The 18,861-nt window shown below is 31.5% G+C and overlaps 1 protein-coding gene across 1 annotated transcript; it reads right to left on the reverse strand.

Annotated features, from left to right (window-relative positions):
- LOC148628730 (delta(24)-sterol reductase-like) lies at positions 1 to 18,845 on the reverse strand. The gene is made up of 8 exons (XM_088593422.1): positions 18,594 to 18,845; positions 16,216 to 16,477; positions 15,538 to 15,656; positions 13,697 to 13,963; positions 12,556 to 12,696; positions 11,616 to 11,813; positions 7,223 to 7,401; positions 1 to 6,782 (listed from the first exon to the last, which is right to left on the reverse strand). Exons 1-8 carry the CDS (start codon positions 18,843 to 18,845, stop codon positions 6,626 to 6,628), a joined length of 1,575 nt encoding a protein of 524 aa, XP_088449548.1. The 3' UTR covers positions 1 to 6,625.
- Between the last annotated feature and the right edge of the window lie 16 nt (positions 18,846 to 18,861).

The following is an 18,861-nucleotide window of genomic DNA, read 5'->3' on the forward strand; positions in this document are numbered from 1 at the left end:
TTTTAGCCTGAGCAATTTTATTTTACAATAATGAATAACATAACAAAGAGACAGTTTACTACAACTAACTTCTAATATTAAATAATATCAAGGTAAATATCAGATAGAGATATGTAAACATACTCTTTTAAAAATGACACTGCTCCATTTCAACTACTGTAAATTCAATAATTTCTTGCAAATACTGAAAGTTCCAACATATTGTAATTGTGACAATAATAATATGTGTCATGTATTAAATTTGATTCTAGTTTTCCAAAGTATCATTAGGCACAGACCATTTTCTTTTTTTAGGGGAAAGGGGCAATGATTTATTGTTGAGTGATAAATTTATTACAACAGCAGACAGAGCTAAAATTTCTATTTGAAAATCTACATTATTGAGTAATTGGGGAAGAGTTTAATCATATGTTTTTTCTTCAAAGGTTGAGTAAAAAAATTTGTTTTGATCAAATTTGGAATACCTTTTTTTCCCAAAAAATATTCCCTGGCCCCCTATCTTATAAAGTGGTTGGTACCTTAATACACGTGACAACAAATACAATATCTGAATTTATTAGTAAGTTATGAATTTACAGCATCAAAACATCATAGCAATACATGTATAAATTTATTAGTATGTTAGTATTTTGAGTATGATATGCTAAATACTGATTATAACAATACTGCAGCTCTATTTCCTAGATGGGAATGTCATGGCAATATATATAATAGAAATTGTAAATATGTTCAAAAATAACTAAACTACTGTTTGGAAAAGTCTAAAGACTTGTAAAAATATAATGTAAACAGACAACGTAGAGGTTTAACTTGTAAATTATTTGTTCGTCGTTTTATCACAGACAACAGCTATTTTGTAACTTGTATTTTACCCATCAATTGCTCTAAATTAGTCTAATTAAGAATTGTTTTAATTTTTTACCAGATTATGCGAAATAACTAACTTTTGGGCAGTTTACATGAAACCTGAAGCAGTTTATGAACAAGTGTACACTGCCCAAAAGTTGGTTATGAGAGCAAAACTTGGCAAAAAATTAAAAACAATCCTTATAATTTAACTTCTAATTGATCAAAGTCAAAAATTATAATTGTTCCTTTCATAAAAGTTTTATTTAGTTTGGAATTACTTGAATTTCTGAATGCGGACCGATCAATGTTAATGACGTCACAGTACCAAGTTAGTTTATGGAAAACAATATATCTTGCCCAGATGAGAAATAAACAATTAAATGAAATTATTTTATAATGTTTAATTGTATAACATCATTCTAAGATTTTTTACCATTTTGACTTTGCATCGACCTAAAATTTCAAGCACATCAGGGCTGAATTTTTTTTCTCTATCTAGAGCTAAAATATCAGAAAATGGATGCAAAAAAAAAACATCAGTAAAAATCTTGAGATGGAGAAACAGTTTTTGTAAATAATGGTAGTTGACATCTTATATTTTGTGTTATGTATTACTACAAAATTAGTATGAAAAAGGCCAGAATTTATGATTTTACCATTCAAAGTGTCATAATTTCTTTTTTAAACTACCAGAAGAAAAACTGCGAGCAATGCTCACAAACTTGATATCCTCAATCCCCCATGTGATAGCATGAACCTTTTGCCCTCCAAATTGATTTGGATCAAAATCTAAAATAGAAGGTGCACAATGGGAATATGTAATAAAGATTCTGTGAAAGTTTCATTAAAATCCTTCCATTTAAGAAATGGGTACCCCTCTGTGTAAAGGAAGGAGGGAGGGACACCCTTATCACTATATACTCCCACTCAAAGTGGGGTAATAGAAAGGAAAATGCTAAGAGACCTCCACCATGCTAAGATTTTTAAGTTCTTTTGACCTTGATCTTTGACCTACTGATCAAAACATCTACAGGTAAGAAAAGCAATGAACAAACTAATTCATTACAAGAGATGGGTAAAAATTAAGAAACCTACATTAAAGAACAGAGGAAAAACTTGCTTAAAGGATGTCAATTATGGAATACATTAAGTACATTCAAATATTAAAAACAAAGTACAAAGGTACTGAGTCAGTTTTGATCAAATATGTAACTAATACATTGTATGTATGTGTATATATATACGTATATTTATGTTTAATACAGAACATGTGTATAACATAAAACAAAAGTTATCAAAGTGTTCTTTAATTCAGAAATTAATGCAAGCCTTTTGACTTTTTTATTTTTTTGAGATAAAAAAAAAATTAATTTCATTCATAAATTAAAATTTCAAAATGTGAGTTCTAACCATTTCAATTATAACTCTGTCACAATTATTCCAATAACAAAACCTTGCAATAATTTCTTAATTAACAGGAAGTTTAAATGGAATATCTTAATATGAGTTATTCTATAGGACACTGCAAAGCCTATGCCATCAATCAAAATAATTTGATTCACTCAAATTATTTATCAATCATTTTCCATAGGCTTTACCTTCCATCCACCTGAAATTTTCAAAGAGTTCCTTAACGGTTGTAGTGCAGCACTAGCTTAAAAGAGAAAAAAAGCTTTATTTTTTTCAATTAAGGGAATAACTTTTAAGATATGTTAATATTAACATATATAAGATAATAGGGTAAAACTTTGTCTGAAAATATTTCAATTTTGCAAATTTAACTGTAATTTCCAGCCATATTTTAATCATAAATGGATAATGCAATCTTGCATATGATATTGTTTATCAAATATCAATTCTGGGTAGCTTAAATAAGTGGTTAATAAGGGACTTACCATTTTTTACCTGAGAAGAGTGCTGGTCATTATGAAATCAATCCAATTCAATTTCCTTGATCCCTGCACAGCATTTCATGGAAATATTTTGATTCCCCCTTACAAAAATTAAATTAAAAAAAATATGACACCAATGACTAACACCTTAATCTAGATTCTTCAGAGGACAATTCTGACAATCCTTTTGACTTCATTACTTTTAAGCATAAACGATGGATATATTTTAATGTTGATCACTTGATCTTAACTGTGTACACATTTATTTCAAAATTGTACATGTAATGATGAAATAAATTTGTTTTGTTTTATCTGATGAAATATCATTGCATATGCCTATTATCATATTCACTCAACTAAAAAAAAACCCATAGAAAAAAATTTAAATTGTGTGTAAAAAATGATTCCCTCTATCAAGTAATAAAAACTGACTCCCCCCCCCCCCATTTCAACTTAAAAAAAACTTGATTCCATCATTATTTTGACCAGCTCTCCCCTCCCTTTTCCTGGCAAAAAATGATAAATCCCTAACTTATACAATGCAAATGTTATAACAAGTCGAAACAAAAAAAAATATCACATGTAAACAACATCTATGTAGGCAAGAGGTAAAAACTTTTAACTTATTCAAATAATGTAGGCCATGCCAATTTAATTTTTGTTCTTTGGATTTCATGGAGACATGGGAATAAATGCATTTGGATTCAGCTTCACTTTTTTAGTTTAAACTGTATAAAATAGTTAAGATTTAGAAGATTAAAAAAAAATTGTATACCCAGTATTGTGAAAGAAATATTTCTCACTGGACACCAATTTTCATAGTTCTTAAAGTTCAACCAGAATTTATATTTATCAAATTAAAAATCAATTAGGTATGGCCTATGGTAAACAAATTTGTTTAATGGCTAGTAATCTTATACTTTCAAATAAACTGAAGAGAAAATAACTTCTATGGTATGGCAAGTGATGAAAGGAAGTTATTAATATCATCTTTGGCATCAAGTTTGGCAACACCAGATCATTTTATTTGTAGGTGGGATAAAAACAAGAGGCTCACAGGAGTCTGAATCACTCACCTGGTTTAATTTTTGCCTTACAAGGGCAATAACTCTATCAAGAAGTTGGCCGACAATTTTGACTCCATTTGATTCACTGGAGACTTGTAAGCCTCATAATATGGATCATTTCTGATATTGAAAGCTATTAGCTAAACCTAATGGATTTGGAGATGTATGCAAAAATCTGCTGTCTGACCTCATTGTTCTATTTTTAAAAACAGCAGCCATGTTTATTAACCGATAAAAAATCCACTCATTTTGTTAAGGATAGCCTATAAAACAAAACTTTCATTGAATTTTGTAGAATAGTTTCTAAGGAGAAGATTTTTTAAAGTAATAACATTAAAAACAGCAAAAAAACGTTGAAAAAAGGGCCATAACTCCAACATGGGTCAACAGATTTTCATCAAAATTTAACCACAGATAGATCTCATCACGCTAAATACTTTTACCCAGTCAGAATTTTGTTACACCTAACCGTTTTGGAGATATAAGCAAAAATCTGCTGTCTGGCTCCTATGTTCTATTTTTAGTAATGACAGCCATGTTTTTTAACAGATCAAAAATCCAAACAGTCATTTTGTGCAGGATACTCTAAGGAACAACCATCTTAAGTTTCATCCAAATCCATTCAGTACTTTCAGAGGAGAAGAAATTGTTAACAACGAAGGACGCCAAGTGATGGTAATAGCTCACATGACGAGAGAAAAATATATGTATATAACTATTTTCCATCAGTTAACTTAAATCACCAAAAAGGTATACTTAAATTTGTTTTGGTTATAAGAACCAACATTCTTAGCAGTTGGTTTTGGAAGAACCATCAACAATCATGTAAATGCTTTTTTTCAACAAAAATACATTCAATAATTGATTTTTTAATGGATCTTAATTGAATGTTTATTGTTTTCCCTTTTATCTTGTCAACATGATGAAAATCAAACACAGGGGAAGGGTCAACATTTGTACCTTCTTTTCATGTAAAATTTAGTCAATTTTATGCATTACCTGGGCCAAAAATGAATAATGATAACCTTGAAGCCACCTTTATTTCTGAAACCCCCCTTTTTTCAAATTTCTGGATCAGTGCCTATATTAATATCAAATTTGAACAGCAAAAGTAGGTCTAATTTTACCCATCACTCAAAAAGTAAAATCCTGAAATTATGTAAAAACATGGATGAACAGAAAATCCTAATACAGATTTTGATTTCATGTTGACCCTCAAAAAATAAGTTGACAAAACTAAAAGGAAAACACAATTTTTTTTACCAAATATCAAAAATGAAGACTGTAAAAACCAGACACCACGTTTAAAGAAACCATGTTCAATAATTTCAGTTCTCTATGCATTTTGAAGTGATAAAATAAAACACCTATCTTTGTATCTATGAAGTTTAAATTTAACAATCAGTTCAACATGTACTGAAATTCAGATTCACGTTAAAAATTACAAAGTTTCCATAAGGACATGATAAAATGTGCCTTTTATGTTGAAAAATTTACTTACAAATTCTAAAATGTATTGATATTTCAGCTTGGTAAAGATTCCATTAAAAATATCACAGTATTTGCAATTATAAAACATCAAAGCACTTCTAGATATAAACCAGTAAGTTCATATAATGTTTATATAACGTTTTATTTTAAGTATAGCTCAATCTAAGAATCATGCAAAATCTGTTTTGTTTGTTTGTTGGGGTTTAACGTCCGAGCAGCAGTATTTCAGCTATATTCAGACGATCTGACAGTAATTCATCCATATCTTTTACACAAGAATACTTTGACTGGAAAGAAGGAATAAAATGCAACATTTTCAACACTAATTGCAAACAAAAAGTTACATTTAGAAGATACTGTCTGTCAAAGTTCAGTTGTGAGAAAGTATGGGAAAATTTCCTATTAAATTTTGTCTCCATTACTTTAACCAGTCAAAATTAATCTCATTATATACAGGTTGTCTAGGGAAACAAATATAGCATGGATTAGTTAAATATATGTACATAAAGGCTATCTAGATTGGAATAATCATCCTTCGGCCTCTGCACAATTTTTAGATGGAACCATACTCAGCAAAAATTGATTTCAAAATAATATCTGATGGTAGTTTGATTATCAAGGGAATAAAACCGGCAAAGTTTAAGGGCAATGGCAAGCTAAAATTTTTGGCATCTTGAAAATAGGCAAAATATGTACTATAAAGATATGGATTTTTGGTTATTCATTTTTGCAAGGGAGTTAACAAATATAACATTTTGCGTAATTTATTTTTTGTATATCATATAACTTTTAAAAAAAAAGGTAAAACAAGCACCATGATGTTACAACCTCTTGAACAATAAGTAAAAGTGATTGTCTCTGAATATACAATATTTAAAGACAACAAAAAACAAAAATAACAACAACAAAAAAACAATTGATGCAATCTCCTAAAAAAATATATCTTATCTGGTGAGCTCTTCTAAATATAATCTCTGCCAGACCTGTGTAAAGCCAGCCTCTTTAACATTGCCTTATTTTTATCTACATCTATAAGGCCGTCACATTATTCAATTCAGAGGAGTTTGAGACAAAATTAACACTGTGATTTAATTGATAAATAGACTCTTACTGTATTGATATCAAAAGGTTAAAATCAAATATGTTCCTGTGTGACAGAGATTATATTAGCAGAGAGATGTTAAGTTCTTTTAAGTATGCATACACAGAGGAATTGAAAACTGAGTCCAATTTTGTGTTCTGACTTTCCTATTGAATTGATATATAAAAATACTTGAGAAATGAAAATAAAGTCTACAGAAGGGAGATTGAATCAGTAGGTCGATTTTACGTCCTGGCTTTCCGGCTGATTTTATCATAGATCTCTGGGAACGCCTTCTTACAGTCTGGCAGGTCATTCCTCATCTTGTTGTACAAAGTGTGGTCAAACATATCATAGAACTCACCTCTAGTCATGTAGGTATCTGCATACAGCATCTGGAAACTACAAAATTATATTGAAAAACTTATTTCTATTCAGCTATTAATTTTCTATCAAGGTCAATGTAGCATGTGGCATCCATTATATAAAATATGACCTGTGACCTCAATATTGACCTATGACCTTGAAATTAATTGGGTTTCATATTATGTCCTGGTTTCAGAGAGCTTACTTGTTAAAAAGTATCAAATAAATAATAAGCATCAACAATAGGACAATTCAAATATATCAAAATTCAAGTATATGACCTGAATGTGAAAATTAGAAAAACTCTGAGAACACTTTGACTTTAAAAAATGTTGAATGATGCATGCATAGGTAGGAACATTTGGGGAACTTTATATCATAGTAGACCATTGTGAACTGAATATTAAAGTAGAAAATTGTTTGACTGCAGACATTTTAAATAAGGACACGTCCAAGCAGTACAAAACTATCTTTACCCATTGACTTTATTGACGTAAGCTTCCAGGTTCCTTGTTGTTTTCTTGGCCTCGAAGTTCTTGGTCTTTGGTGCACCATATGCTCCTATATCAACATACATCTCATCAGAGGCTCCTTTAGGGTGAACCATTCCAGGTAAATTGTACAGGTTAAATGGACACAACCACAGTGGGTACATCTTAGAAAAAAGAGAACCATTAATCATATTGACAGAGTATGAAGAGGTACAATAAGCAAACAAAATTGTTACCAATTTTCATCAATTCATATAAATGAACATACATGTACTGTAAATTGAGAAATTATTGTGTTTTAGTAGGTTTTTTTATAATTACAACCATAATTGAAATAACAATCATTTTAATTTGCATTTCAGTTTTTCATGACTGCTTTAGTATGGAAAGTATTTTCATTGAAAAATCACACTTAGTTGACAATGCACACAATAATTTCTGAGTTTTCAGTAATGGCAGATAGTTATTTATAAGGATTAGAAAGCATAAAGTGGTGTACTTCATTGATAAATAAATAATAAAATGCTTCATAGGACACAGCTTGATATAACACGAGAGGTAGTATCCAGAACAGTTTGGGTATTGTAAACATCAATTTTTACAATGTAGTAATTCACACTATTTTCGTGTCTGATAGAAAAGTGTGAAAAACAGTTCTGGCAAAATTAATTGTTAATATTAGATTATTTAATATATTTTCAACGAGAGGGAGTTTTGTATGCTCGTTGAGTGGCTTTGCCACAAGAAGAGATGAGCATGAGAAACTCCTGCAAGTTGAAAAAATATTAAATAATCTAACATTAACATTTAATTTTGCCAGAACTGATTTTCACACTTTATCTAAACACTGTGAAAAATTTTAATAATATTGATCAAATACTTTTTGATTTACAGATTACACAAAATAGGTAACCCCTAAGTGTAACAGACAGACAGACAGACATAGAGACAAACTGATGGCTTTGAGCAACAACTAGCCCTGCTTTCACCATTGGTGACACAGGTAAATACAAAAAATTTTCACATGCTGTTAATGCCTCTGAATACATTGTTTTATATGATATATACAGTGAAAGTACTATTGTTTGTGGGGAAACAATTTTCGTGGTTTTTGTGGGTAGACCAAACCATGAATTTGAATCCCAAAGGAAAGGAGATTTCCATTGATGTGTATACTGAAAACCTCAAAACCACAAATTCAAGAGTCCACAAACTTGTGTTTCTTCCCTTATCCACGAAAATTGGTATCCACGAATTAAAGTACTTTCACAGTAATTAACCTAATTCGAAATACAAGCTGTGAATTACCCTATGATGAAAAATAAACATAGATCTAAGAACAGATTTTATTGATGATCTAAAATGATTTATGCCTTATGATATAAGCAAATGGTAAAAACTAAATGGCAGGAAAGTGGAGCATGGAAACTAAAATCAGAACATATAAACTTAATGATAAAAAATCAGAGCATAGAAACTTGACAATAGAAGCATAGATACTTGATGATAGAAAAGTAGAGCACAGAAACTTGATGATAGAAAAGCAGAGCATAGAAACTTGATAAAGAAAGAGCCAAGCATAGGAACTAAATGATAAGAGCCAAGAAACATGATGATGAAAAAAAGGAGAGCATAGAAACTTATGGTAATGATCAAGAAACATAGAAACTTATGGTAATGATCCGGGAACATAAAAACTCACAGTATTGGTCCGGGAACATAGAAACTTACAGTAAGGATCAAGGTGCATTGAAACTTACAGTAATGATACAGGAACATAGAAACTTACAGTAAAGATCCAGGAACATAAAACCTAGGTAATGATGCAGGAACATAGAAACTTACAGGAATGATACAGGAACATAACAACTTGCAGAAACAATCCAGGAACATAAAAAACTTACAGTAATGATCCAGGAACATAAAAACTTACAGTAATGATCCAGGAGCATAGAAACTTACAGTAATGATCCAGGAACATAGAAATTTATGGTAATGATCCACAAACATAAAAACTTACGGTAATGATCCAGGAACATAGAAACTTACAGTAATGATACAGGAACATAGAAACTTACAGCAATGATTCAGGAACATAGAAACTTACAGAAATGATACAGGAACATAGAAACTTACAGTAAAGATCCAGGGACATAGAAACTTACAGTAATGATCCAGGAACATACAAACTTACGGTAATGATACAGGAACATAGAAACTTACAGTAATGATCCAGGAACATAGAAACTTACAGTAATGATCCAGGAACATAGAAAAATACAGTAATGATCCAGGAACATAGAAAAATACAGTAATGATCCAGGAACATACAAACTTACGGTAATGATCCACGAACATAAAAACTTACGGTTATGATCCACGAACATAGAAACTTACAGTAATGATCCAGGAACATAGAAACTTACAGTAATGATACAGGAATATAAAAACTCACGGTAATGATCCAGGAACATAAAAACTTACAGTAATGATACAGGAACATAAAAAATTGCAGTAACAATCCAGGAATATAAAAACTTACAGTAATGATCCAGGAACATAGAAACTTACTGTAATGATCCAGGAACATACAAACTTACAGTAATGATACAGAAACATAGAAACTTACAGTAATGATCCAGGAACATAGAAACTTACAGTTATGATAAAGGAATATAAAAACTCACGGTAATGATACAGGAACATAAAAACTTGCAGTAACAATCCAGGAACACAAAAACTTACTGAAATGATCGAGGAACATAGAAACTTACAGTAAAGATCCAGGGACATAGAAACTTACAGTAATGATCCAGGAACATACAAACTTACGGTAATGATACAGGAACATAGAAACTTACAGCAATGATCCAGGAACATAGAAACTTACAGTAATGATCCAGGAACAAAGAAACTTACAGTAATGATCCAGGAACATAGAAACTTACAGTAATGATCCAGGAACATAGAAACTTACAGTAATGATCCAGGAACATACAAACTTACGGTAATGATCCACGAACATAAAAACTTACGGTTATGATCCAGGAACATACAAACTTACAGTAATGATACAGGAACATAGAAACTTACAGTAATGATACAGGAATATAAAAACTCACAGTAATGATCCAGGAACATAAAAACTTACAGTAATGATACAGGAACATAAAAAATTGCAGTAACAATCCAGGAATATAAAAACTTACAGTAATGATCCAGGAACATAGAAACTTACTGTAATGATCCAGGAACATACAAACTTACAGTAATGATACAGAAACATAGAAACTTACAGTAATGATCCAGGAACATAGAAACTTACAGTTATGATAAAGGAATATAAAAACTCACGGTAATGATACAGGAACATAAAAACTTGCAGTAACAATCCAGGAACACAAAAACTTACTGAAATGATCGAGGAACATAGAAACTAACAGTAATGATACAGGAACATAAAAACTTATGGTAATGATCCAGGTGCATTGAAACTTACAGTAATGATCCAGGCACATAGGAACTTAAAGTAATGATCCTGGAGCATAGAAACTTACAATAATGATCCTGGAGCATAGAAATTCATGGTAATGATCAATGAACATAGAAATTTAATGAAACAAAATCAGAGTGATAGGACACAGATAATCACCATAAAGGAGCAATGAATACAAATTTGATGTTACATATATAAATGAGCATGACTTGCAAAAAATTAAACATGCACTGAATATAGAAATTACAGGCTCCTCCCCAAAATAAAAAATAAAACATAAAAATCATCACCTCTCTGGTCAAAAGCAAAGCTTTCTCTCATTAGCAGCACTACAACCCAAACAAAATTATAACGTGAAAAGTGATAAATTATATCAAGAAGATCTAAAAGAGAAACTGTATAACATTGTAATCAAAATGAAGCTCTTTATCTTTAGCGATTGCAAGAGTTCAAATTAGTCTTCAAAAATAAATTATCCAATAAAGCAGGAGAGATTTATAGGCATAGTTCTTCAAAAAAGCATTTGAGTACATGAATGAAAGTCCTTGGCCTAAATACTCAAAATTTAAGAGGCAATGTCAGGATAAGGCAGCTCACAGAAAACTGACCTATTTCACTATAAACCCTGGTAGAGATTTTATTTTAAATTAACATTTATTTTTTGTAATGAAGATAATAACCCAAATTACTAATTGTAGAAAATTTTACAGTATTATTCAGCATATTAAATATCCATTAAAAGCAACTAACAAAAGCACAACAATTATTTTTTTTTCTCAGTGAACAACTTCCCTTCAATCATCATAGCAGAGTTTTGAAAATCATTTAAGGTTTATTTCAATATTGTTATCTGAAAGTGTATTTCTAGCCTATTATAATTACTTCAATTTCGTTGTGAAAGAGTTTCAAGGCATCTCCAAGGTCTTTCATTGGGACAAGCATATCCTGAATGATCTGATACTTCTCGTACAGTTTCTTAGTTGTCTCCCCTTGTGTCAACTTTAGCAATGAAATCTTTGGTGGCACAGTCCATCCAAACAGATAACGAAAAACTGGATGGTTTCCAAATGGGATAATGTCCTGCAAAACAAAAAAATCAACCAATTAATTTATCTAAATCCATTTCTCACTTTTCCACTACTTTTTGAATGGTCCTAAAATGTTGATACAATTTTTTTGTATTAAGTCTGATTCAACATCTTTTTTTTCCAAATATTTCTAAAATTCCATTAGCATGTATATAAATCATGGGCAGATTCAAGAACGGAGGTGATCCTGCCCATCCTATGCAACTGCAACTGTTTTAAATTAAATACAAAATATATCTAATATTGCAAATTACTATGCTCTACTCATATATCAGCAGCATTAGAAACAAATATGATGATCTAAATTCAAAAAATGCATTTATACATGATATACTCAAATAGTGAAAATGTCATATTAATGGATAGCCAAATCAAGCAATGAGAAGTTCTACACAAGAAATGATACTGCAAATTTTTGTAAAATATAAGATATAATTTGGGTGAGACAAGTCGGACTAATGACCAGGTGAATATTTTCAGGGAAATTTAATCAAGCACTAATAGCATCGACCCAGTGGTTTCTTCATACAAAAATATCAATCATAAAGATATTGCATGCCTCAGTATGTTTCTTGAGGTAGCCTCTCCTCAGCAACAAAATCATTTTTCAGTACTGAATCATTCAAAAAAATGAGTATCATTCCAATCTTTCACAACTTCCTCAAGAAAAAAAAATGTGTTCCCCTTTTTGCAAGTTTCTGGACCTGCACTGTATGTAGAGATCTCTAAATTACCTCTATTTCCCAGAATATACTCCTGCTGTGCCTGTGATAGTAATGTCTCAACGGTATGTATTCTACAGCAGGTCCAGTTTTCATAAACTCCTCTACATGCTTGAAGAACCATGGTTTCCAAAAATATCCAAGTGGATTTATCTGAAATTATTGATTGATTGATTGTAATTTTATTTCCTTTAGCAGATATTTCATGTATTTCAGAACATTAATGTTTGATCAATCACACTGACCCTGCTTTGTTAGGATCCAACAGGTTAAGTAAGATTTTAATATGCTAGCTCATAGATGCAATAGCTCACAGGTAGACATATCACCCCACACTGACACATTATTCTGACTCTGAACCAACAATTCATCAACTGATTTCCTATATGGCAGAGAACTAGCCTTTGGTTTGAATGGAGGAATCAAAGCCAGGACCTCCTGTACTTTGGGCAAGCATGCTTTCAATCAGACCATCTCTCAGGCATGTCAACCAGGATTCCTACTCCTCTGACCAGTTAAAAATCTAATCACCGATTTGCCACATGTTTGTGGATACTTATTTTCAAGTCATCAGTATGACTGTCTGGTAATGAACACAATTTCCTGCATTCATGGCAAGCAGACTACTAGATCACATAAATCTATATTGTATCTGTTGATGATGAGTTGATAATTTTAGCTAGGAGGTAAACATGGAATCACTGAGTCATTGTGACAAGAATAATCTTTAAAATATCCTTGGTTTACATTATAGAACAAATGAAATGACTATCAAACTGTAAAGCTTCATGCATTTTCCTTTACATAACTTAACCTGGCTAAAATCACTCATTCGTCAAGTTTCCAGCCCATATTATAGCCTTTAACATGCCTGGTTCAGCATAATTAACAAAGTTTCCAACCCGTATTTCAACCTTTAACATGCCTGGTTCAGCATTAATAATCTTTACCTTGCCTGGGTCGGCATAATCAACCAATTTTCAAAGCATAATTATAACCTTTGCCTCACCTGCTTCAGCAGGATCAACCAAGTTTTCAAGCATAATTATAACCTTTACCTTTCCTGGTTTAACAAGATCAACCAACTTTCAAAGCATAAATATAACCATTACCTCACCCCCCTTCAGAATGATCAACCAAGTACAACCTTTACCTTGCCTGCTTCTGCATGATCAGTCAAGTTTCCAAGCATAATCACAGCTTTATCCTCTGAGTAGACTAATCCCTCAACAAACATGTTCTTCTTGCCATTGTTTGATTCTTTGGCAAACCTGCTGACCATTTCCGCCTTTGAATGGACAGGTATGTATTCCATTTTGACATATTTCTTTGCTGGAATGATCTGAATGGTAGCCGAAACAAGAAAGCCAAGAGTTCCATATGACCATGGAACAGCATAAAACAGATCTGGATTTTCATCCTGAAAATGAAATGGAGTATTACCTTGTTATTCTTTTAAGTAATAGGTTATAACGAATATGAGACAGGTGTAACATGTAAGAGGAAAAACAAATTTATAAGCTAGAGATGCCTTAATGATACAGTGAAATCTGTCTATATCAAACCCTGAATAAACCAAAAACCTGTCTAAACCAGACACTTTTTAAGTCATTTCATAGAATTTTAATTCCTTCTTTAACCTAGGTAAACCAAACACTTGTCTAAACTGAACAAATTTTATGTTCAATTTAAACAGGTTTCATTGTAGATATGGCTCTTATCTTAAGTTGAGGGACATCCCAGATCTCAGTAGACTTAAGCCGATATTTCTGCAGGCCCAGTGGACCAATATGTTAAAACTTCAGTACTTACAACATGTGACCTTCAGTGGTTCTAAGGTCATAGGTTAAATTTGTATTATCCTATAGACAACTCCATCCTCTATTACTAGTTGATCAACATTTTAATATGCTATAGCCACTGTAGGTTAGTCTTAAAAAGTTGTGATGATATATTTGTTAAATATTGTTTCATGATTGAACAAAATTTAAAGAATTTGTGTTGGACAAGGACAAAACTTACTTCACTCTGGCCCTAGCATCACGAAACTTGAAAAACTACCATAAGTCTGAGAATAATCTTAACATCCATTATAACTCCAATCAACTTCTTGGAAATTAATGACATCACACACAGCCAAACACTTGAGTATACCTTTTTATGGCATGTAGAACAGATTAATAAGTACTTTGTGATACATGGTAAAGGAAAACTATTGACCAAACCATACAACAAACGTGATGACTTGTCATTCCATATTGTCAACTTTCCTTTCATCTGTGGCAACATTCCTTCAGCACCTGCATATGGAGTTTTCAAATCATTTCCATAACTATGCAGACTTTTTATACCACACCAGACTTCTTAGAATTAAAATTCTGGAACAGGGTTATGTTGCTACAAGATTGAAGTCCTCACTATAGAAGTTTTATGGTTGTCATCATAAACTCTTGGATCCTTATTGTGTATCCATCTGCACCATGAGAACTGATTTGTTCAACGTGTCATAATTTTCCTTTCCTCTTTCATCTAACCTGGACTTGACTTTTTATGAGCAGCTCAGAGGGTGTTTCTAAAAAGCAGAGGATGCTTATCCTACTGGTGCACCTGGTCCATGCTCCCAGTTTTTGGTGGAGTCCAAGTTTCTCAATTACTTTTGTTGCTTTGTCCATATTATTTTGGTTATTTTATGTTCTTTGTAATGTTTGTCTGTTTTCCATGTCAGGTATTTCTCCCAGTATTACATTCTTGGTTCCAATGACAACATTATAGAAATCAGAATATCTAACAGATACTGATATTGACATGTTTTCAGACTTATTGAAAAGTAGTGTTATCACAAGATTGTCCCCACATAACCATTGCTAGCCTATCTAAAAGTAAATTTGACTTAATATGGCTACCAAATAATGTCTATTTTTAACTACTCAACCTCTAGCTCATAATTATCAGAACTTAAAAAGTACATGCTTATAGTAAAGAACATGCTATTACCTTTGAGCATGTAAGCACACTTCCATCTGCTAACACAAGTTCAAAGGATACACAGCAGTGTTGGAATAAACCAAAGTTATGAGAAGAAGTTTCAATACCAACTCCCATTATCAATCCACCTACAAAAACATTTCATATATCAATCATAAAACTCATAAAAAGATAAAACTAATTTTTAATTTACCTGCAAAAAGTTAAACTTATCAATCCATCTACAAAAAAATAAAACTCATATTGTAAGTTAAGGAATTAATGTGTGCATTTATTTTTTTTGCGGTTTATCAAATCATACCAATTTATATTCAGATTGCAAATTTAGAAATTATCTGTCCAACTTATGGTACAAACATGCATCCATTTTCATGCCGGAATCAGTGTTGATTTGTTGTATTTTTATTTCAAGTTGATGATAGTTTACATGTATCTACATTTTTAATGAACAATACACAATCGTGAGACTTCAAATGCATGGTTAAAAGAGCCAACAAAACCACTAAAACTGGAATATGATGTACAAAGAACAGTAACCTTCCTGCAATATAACAAGAATAGGAATAAACAACCCAACCGGGATGAAAATGTCAGCCCAAGGCCACCCATTGGTCTTAAATGAACAACAAGAAAATCCTCATACCCCAATGCAGGCTGCAGCTGGCCCCAAAACATCATTATGCTTACCAACTGTAAGATCATCAAGTTCTGGTAAAACAGGTAAAGTCCAGCCAAGAGGATTCAGGAAGGCTGTTATCTGTCCCATGGTGGCCAAAGGTTCTACCCTTAGTGTTTTCTTGGTTTCATCAATTTCCAAAATGTCGATCATGTTAACTTCGATATTTTGCAAGTGTTTCTTGTAAAGACCTTGTCTAAAGCTAACAGTTGCCCACCCAGGTCTTGCTGTACACATTTTTGTTCTGCAACCCTTTTCTCTCCATTGTTTAACCTACAAACAAGATCTTTATCATTTTTCATGATAGTTCATACTTTAATTTAGAGGGAGAGACACAAATTAAATTCCTGATCAAAACCGTAAATGACCCATAACATCGTATCAACATATCTTCAGTCAACAATTGAATTCTGTAACTTATTTATCTCAGTTTCAAATTAAAATGTATACGATGTTACAAGAATTATTAAATCTTTCATAATGGAGTGTTTTAAGGCTAAAAACCACTAATTCCACTTTCCATAGGCTTCTATGCTAATTTCACAATATTCAATGGCTTCTCTGGACTTTACCTTAACTTTAACCTGCAGAGGACTATATATCAGCATGATTCTACATATGTCAGCTCACAATCCTCAGAATGGCATGTGGGGTTAGCAGACTTGCAGTGCAGTACTGGTCACCGGAAGTGAAGGGTCTATAAATAGCATGGGAAATCCCAGTGTTTTCACAAGATAGGGGTATATTTAAAAATCATTATGGAGATTAGGCTTCACATCACAAGAAGCAAAATGCACCTATAAAATGTACAGAAATGTTTTTCCTTTCAGAAACTGTTTAAATTTTTTAAATAAGATGAGAACTTTTTTCACAGCACTATGAGGAACAGGGGTAATTTCTGCGTAGGACTATTTTTGCGTACGTTCCAAATGCTCATTGGTTGAATTGGTGGTCTGTAACCTTAAGACACTTCTATTACCAGCTATTAGGAAGAACTCGTACAACAAAAATCCCTTTTTTCATCTTAGACTATTACTTTCATATTATGCTTTTAATATACTTCAAACAGCACATCATGAAATTATTCAAGACAATTTCTATACAATGTATATGTATTGCTCTTTAAAAATCAATCATATGATTCATAAATAATTTGAATTTTCTACGAAAATTTTATTTACATATCTAAGTTTTTGTGTAGTGCAAATTTCAAAATATACTTAATAGTGCTCTTCTTTTTTTTTTTTTTTTTTTTGTCACTGAATTACAAAAAGTAAATTGCACATGAAATTTAATCTGTTTGCCCATGTCAAGAGTCTATTTGGACAGCAAAGAGGCAGTTTTTGTAAAAAAAAAAAATGTTTTGGCAAATTATGACTTCATTTAAGATTGTTAAACTTCTCTAACTATGTATCCACTCTGTCATTTTATTAAATGTTTGAAGATAAAAAAAAAATAAGATTTAGACATTAATGAATCTCATGAAATAAATACAATATATAACTATATTTCAACACAAAATTCAAAGCCGTATTGAAATTGTCATGAACATAATTTTGGACTTTGCTATTATCATTTTATGAGAAAAAAATCATATTATAAGACAAATTATTGTAAAATTCATTTCCTTTTTGCATTAACACAAAAAATATATACCAACTTGTTACTGAATAATCAAATCTAATCAGTATTTATTTAAGAATATGTTAATACATGTTCATTATCAGAACTTTATCAGTGTGTAAATAAATCATGATAAATCATACAAATTTTTTCATGCTCTTACATTTTAATTTAGAGGAAGTCGATGTATGAATTTGGCAGTGAGTGTCTTTTTCCTTTGTTTTTGAGAATCTTACTATACAGATTCTAATGCAAAAGCACTTATGTCACGGATATTTGGACTTCCTCTTTTCATCTCAGTAATTTTGATTCTCAGTTTAACAATGCAGAATATATTCAAAAATACATGTCAGCCTAAAAATAATGCAGGGGATATTAATTTTATAGTTGAAGCTATCGGTCAAGACTATTCTTGAAGCCATGGTCACATAATACTGGCATTCTTCATTCAAAGGTTAATTTTATATAAAGAATCATTTATCACAATCTTTTAAGGCAGGTTGTTGCTAAATACTAATGGTTGCTAAGATAAGTTTGACTGTAATTTATATAATAAAATTTAATACATAATAAACATACATGCATATTTATAATTAGATAAACATTGCTCAAAAATATATATATATAAGTAAATAATTTATCCATATCAATAAATTATAAATTAATTCATCACAGTGGGTGGTCTTAACACACACATACATTTGTATCCTTGTGCTAGATTCAATTTGAAAAAGACAAAACTAAAGGACTTTGGATGTTTTTTTACCTGCTTCTGTACATAATTGACTTTACTGGTGTGCTTCTTTGGTGCCGAATTGAGTTTAAAGATGACCCAATTTCTCACATACATTACAAGATCATAAACTACAGAAAGTGGAAGCAAGAAGAGACAGACAAAAACCCATCGGTAATTTTTAATGACGTATTCCAGTCCTCTGTACTTTATCCATGTTACTAAAGATAAAAGTGCAGAGGCAACTCCGAGCAAAAGATACTCAGGGTCGACGCTGCCTATCATATTTTGTGGCCGTTTC

Source organism: Perna viridis, chromosome 1 (genome assembly GCF_037379345.1).
Source record: "Perna viridis isolate PV_CMFRI_1.1 ecotype Kerala chromosome 1, ASM3737934v1, whole genome shotgun sequence".
NCBI classification, from domain to species: Eukaryota; Metazoa; Mollusca; class Bivalvia; order Mytilida; family Mytilidae; genus Perna; species Perna viridis.

Coding starts and splice junctions, on each gene's coding strand:
- LOC148628730 (XM_088593422.1), bottom strand. CDS start 18,845: ATGATAGGCAGCGTCGACCCTGAGTATCTTTTGCTCGGAGTTGCCTCT. Junction 16,478..18,593: donor TCAATTATGTACAGAAGCAG/GTAAAAAAACAT, acceptor TCTTGTTTGTAG/GTTAAACAATGGAGAGAAAA. Junction 6,783..7,222: donor TACGTCAATAAAGTCAATGG/GTAAAGATAGTT, acceptor ATAATTTTGTAG/TTTCCAGATGCTGTATGCAG.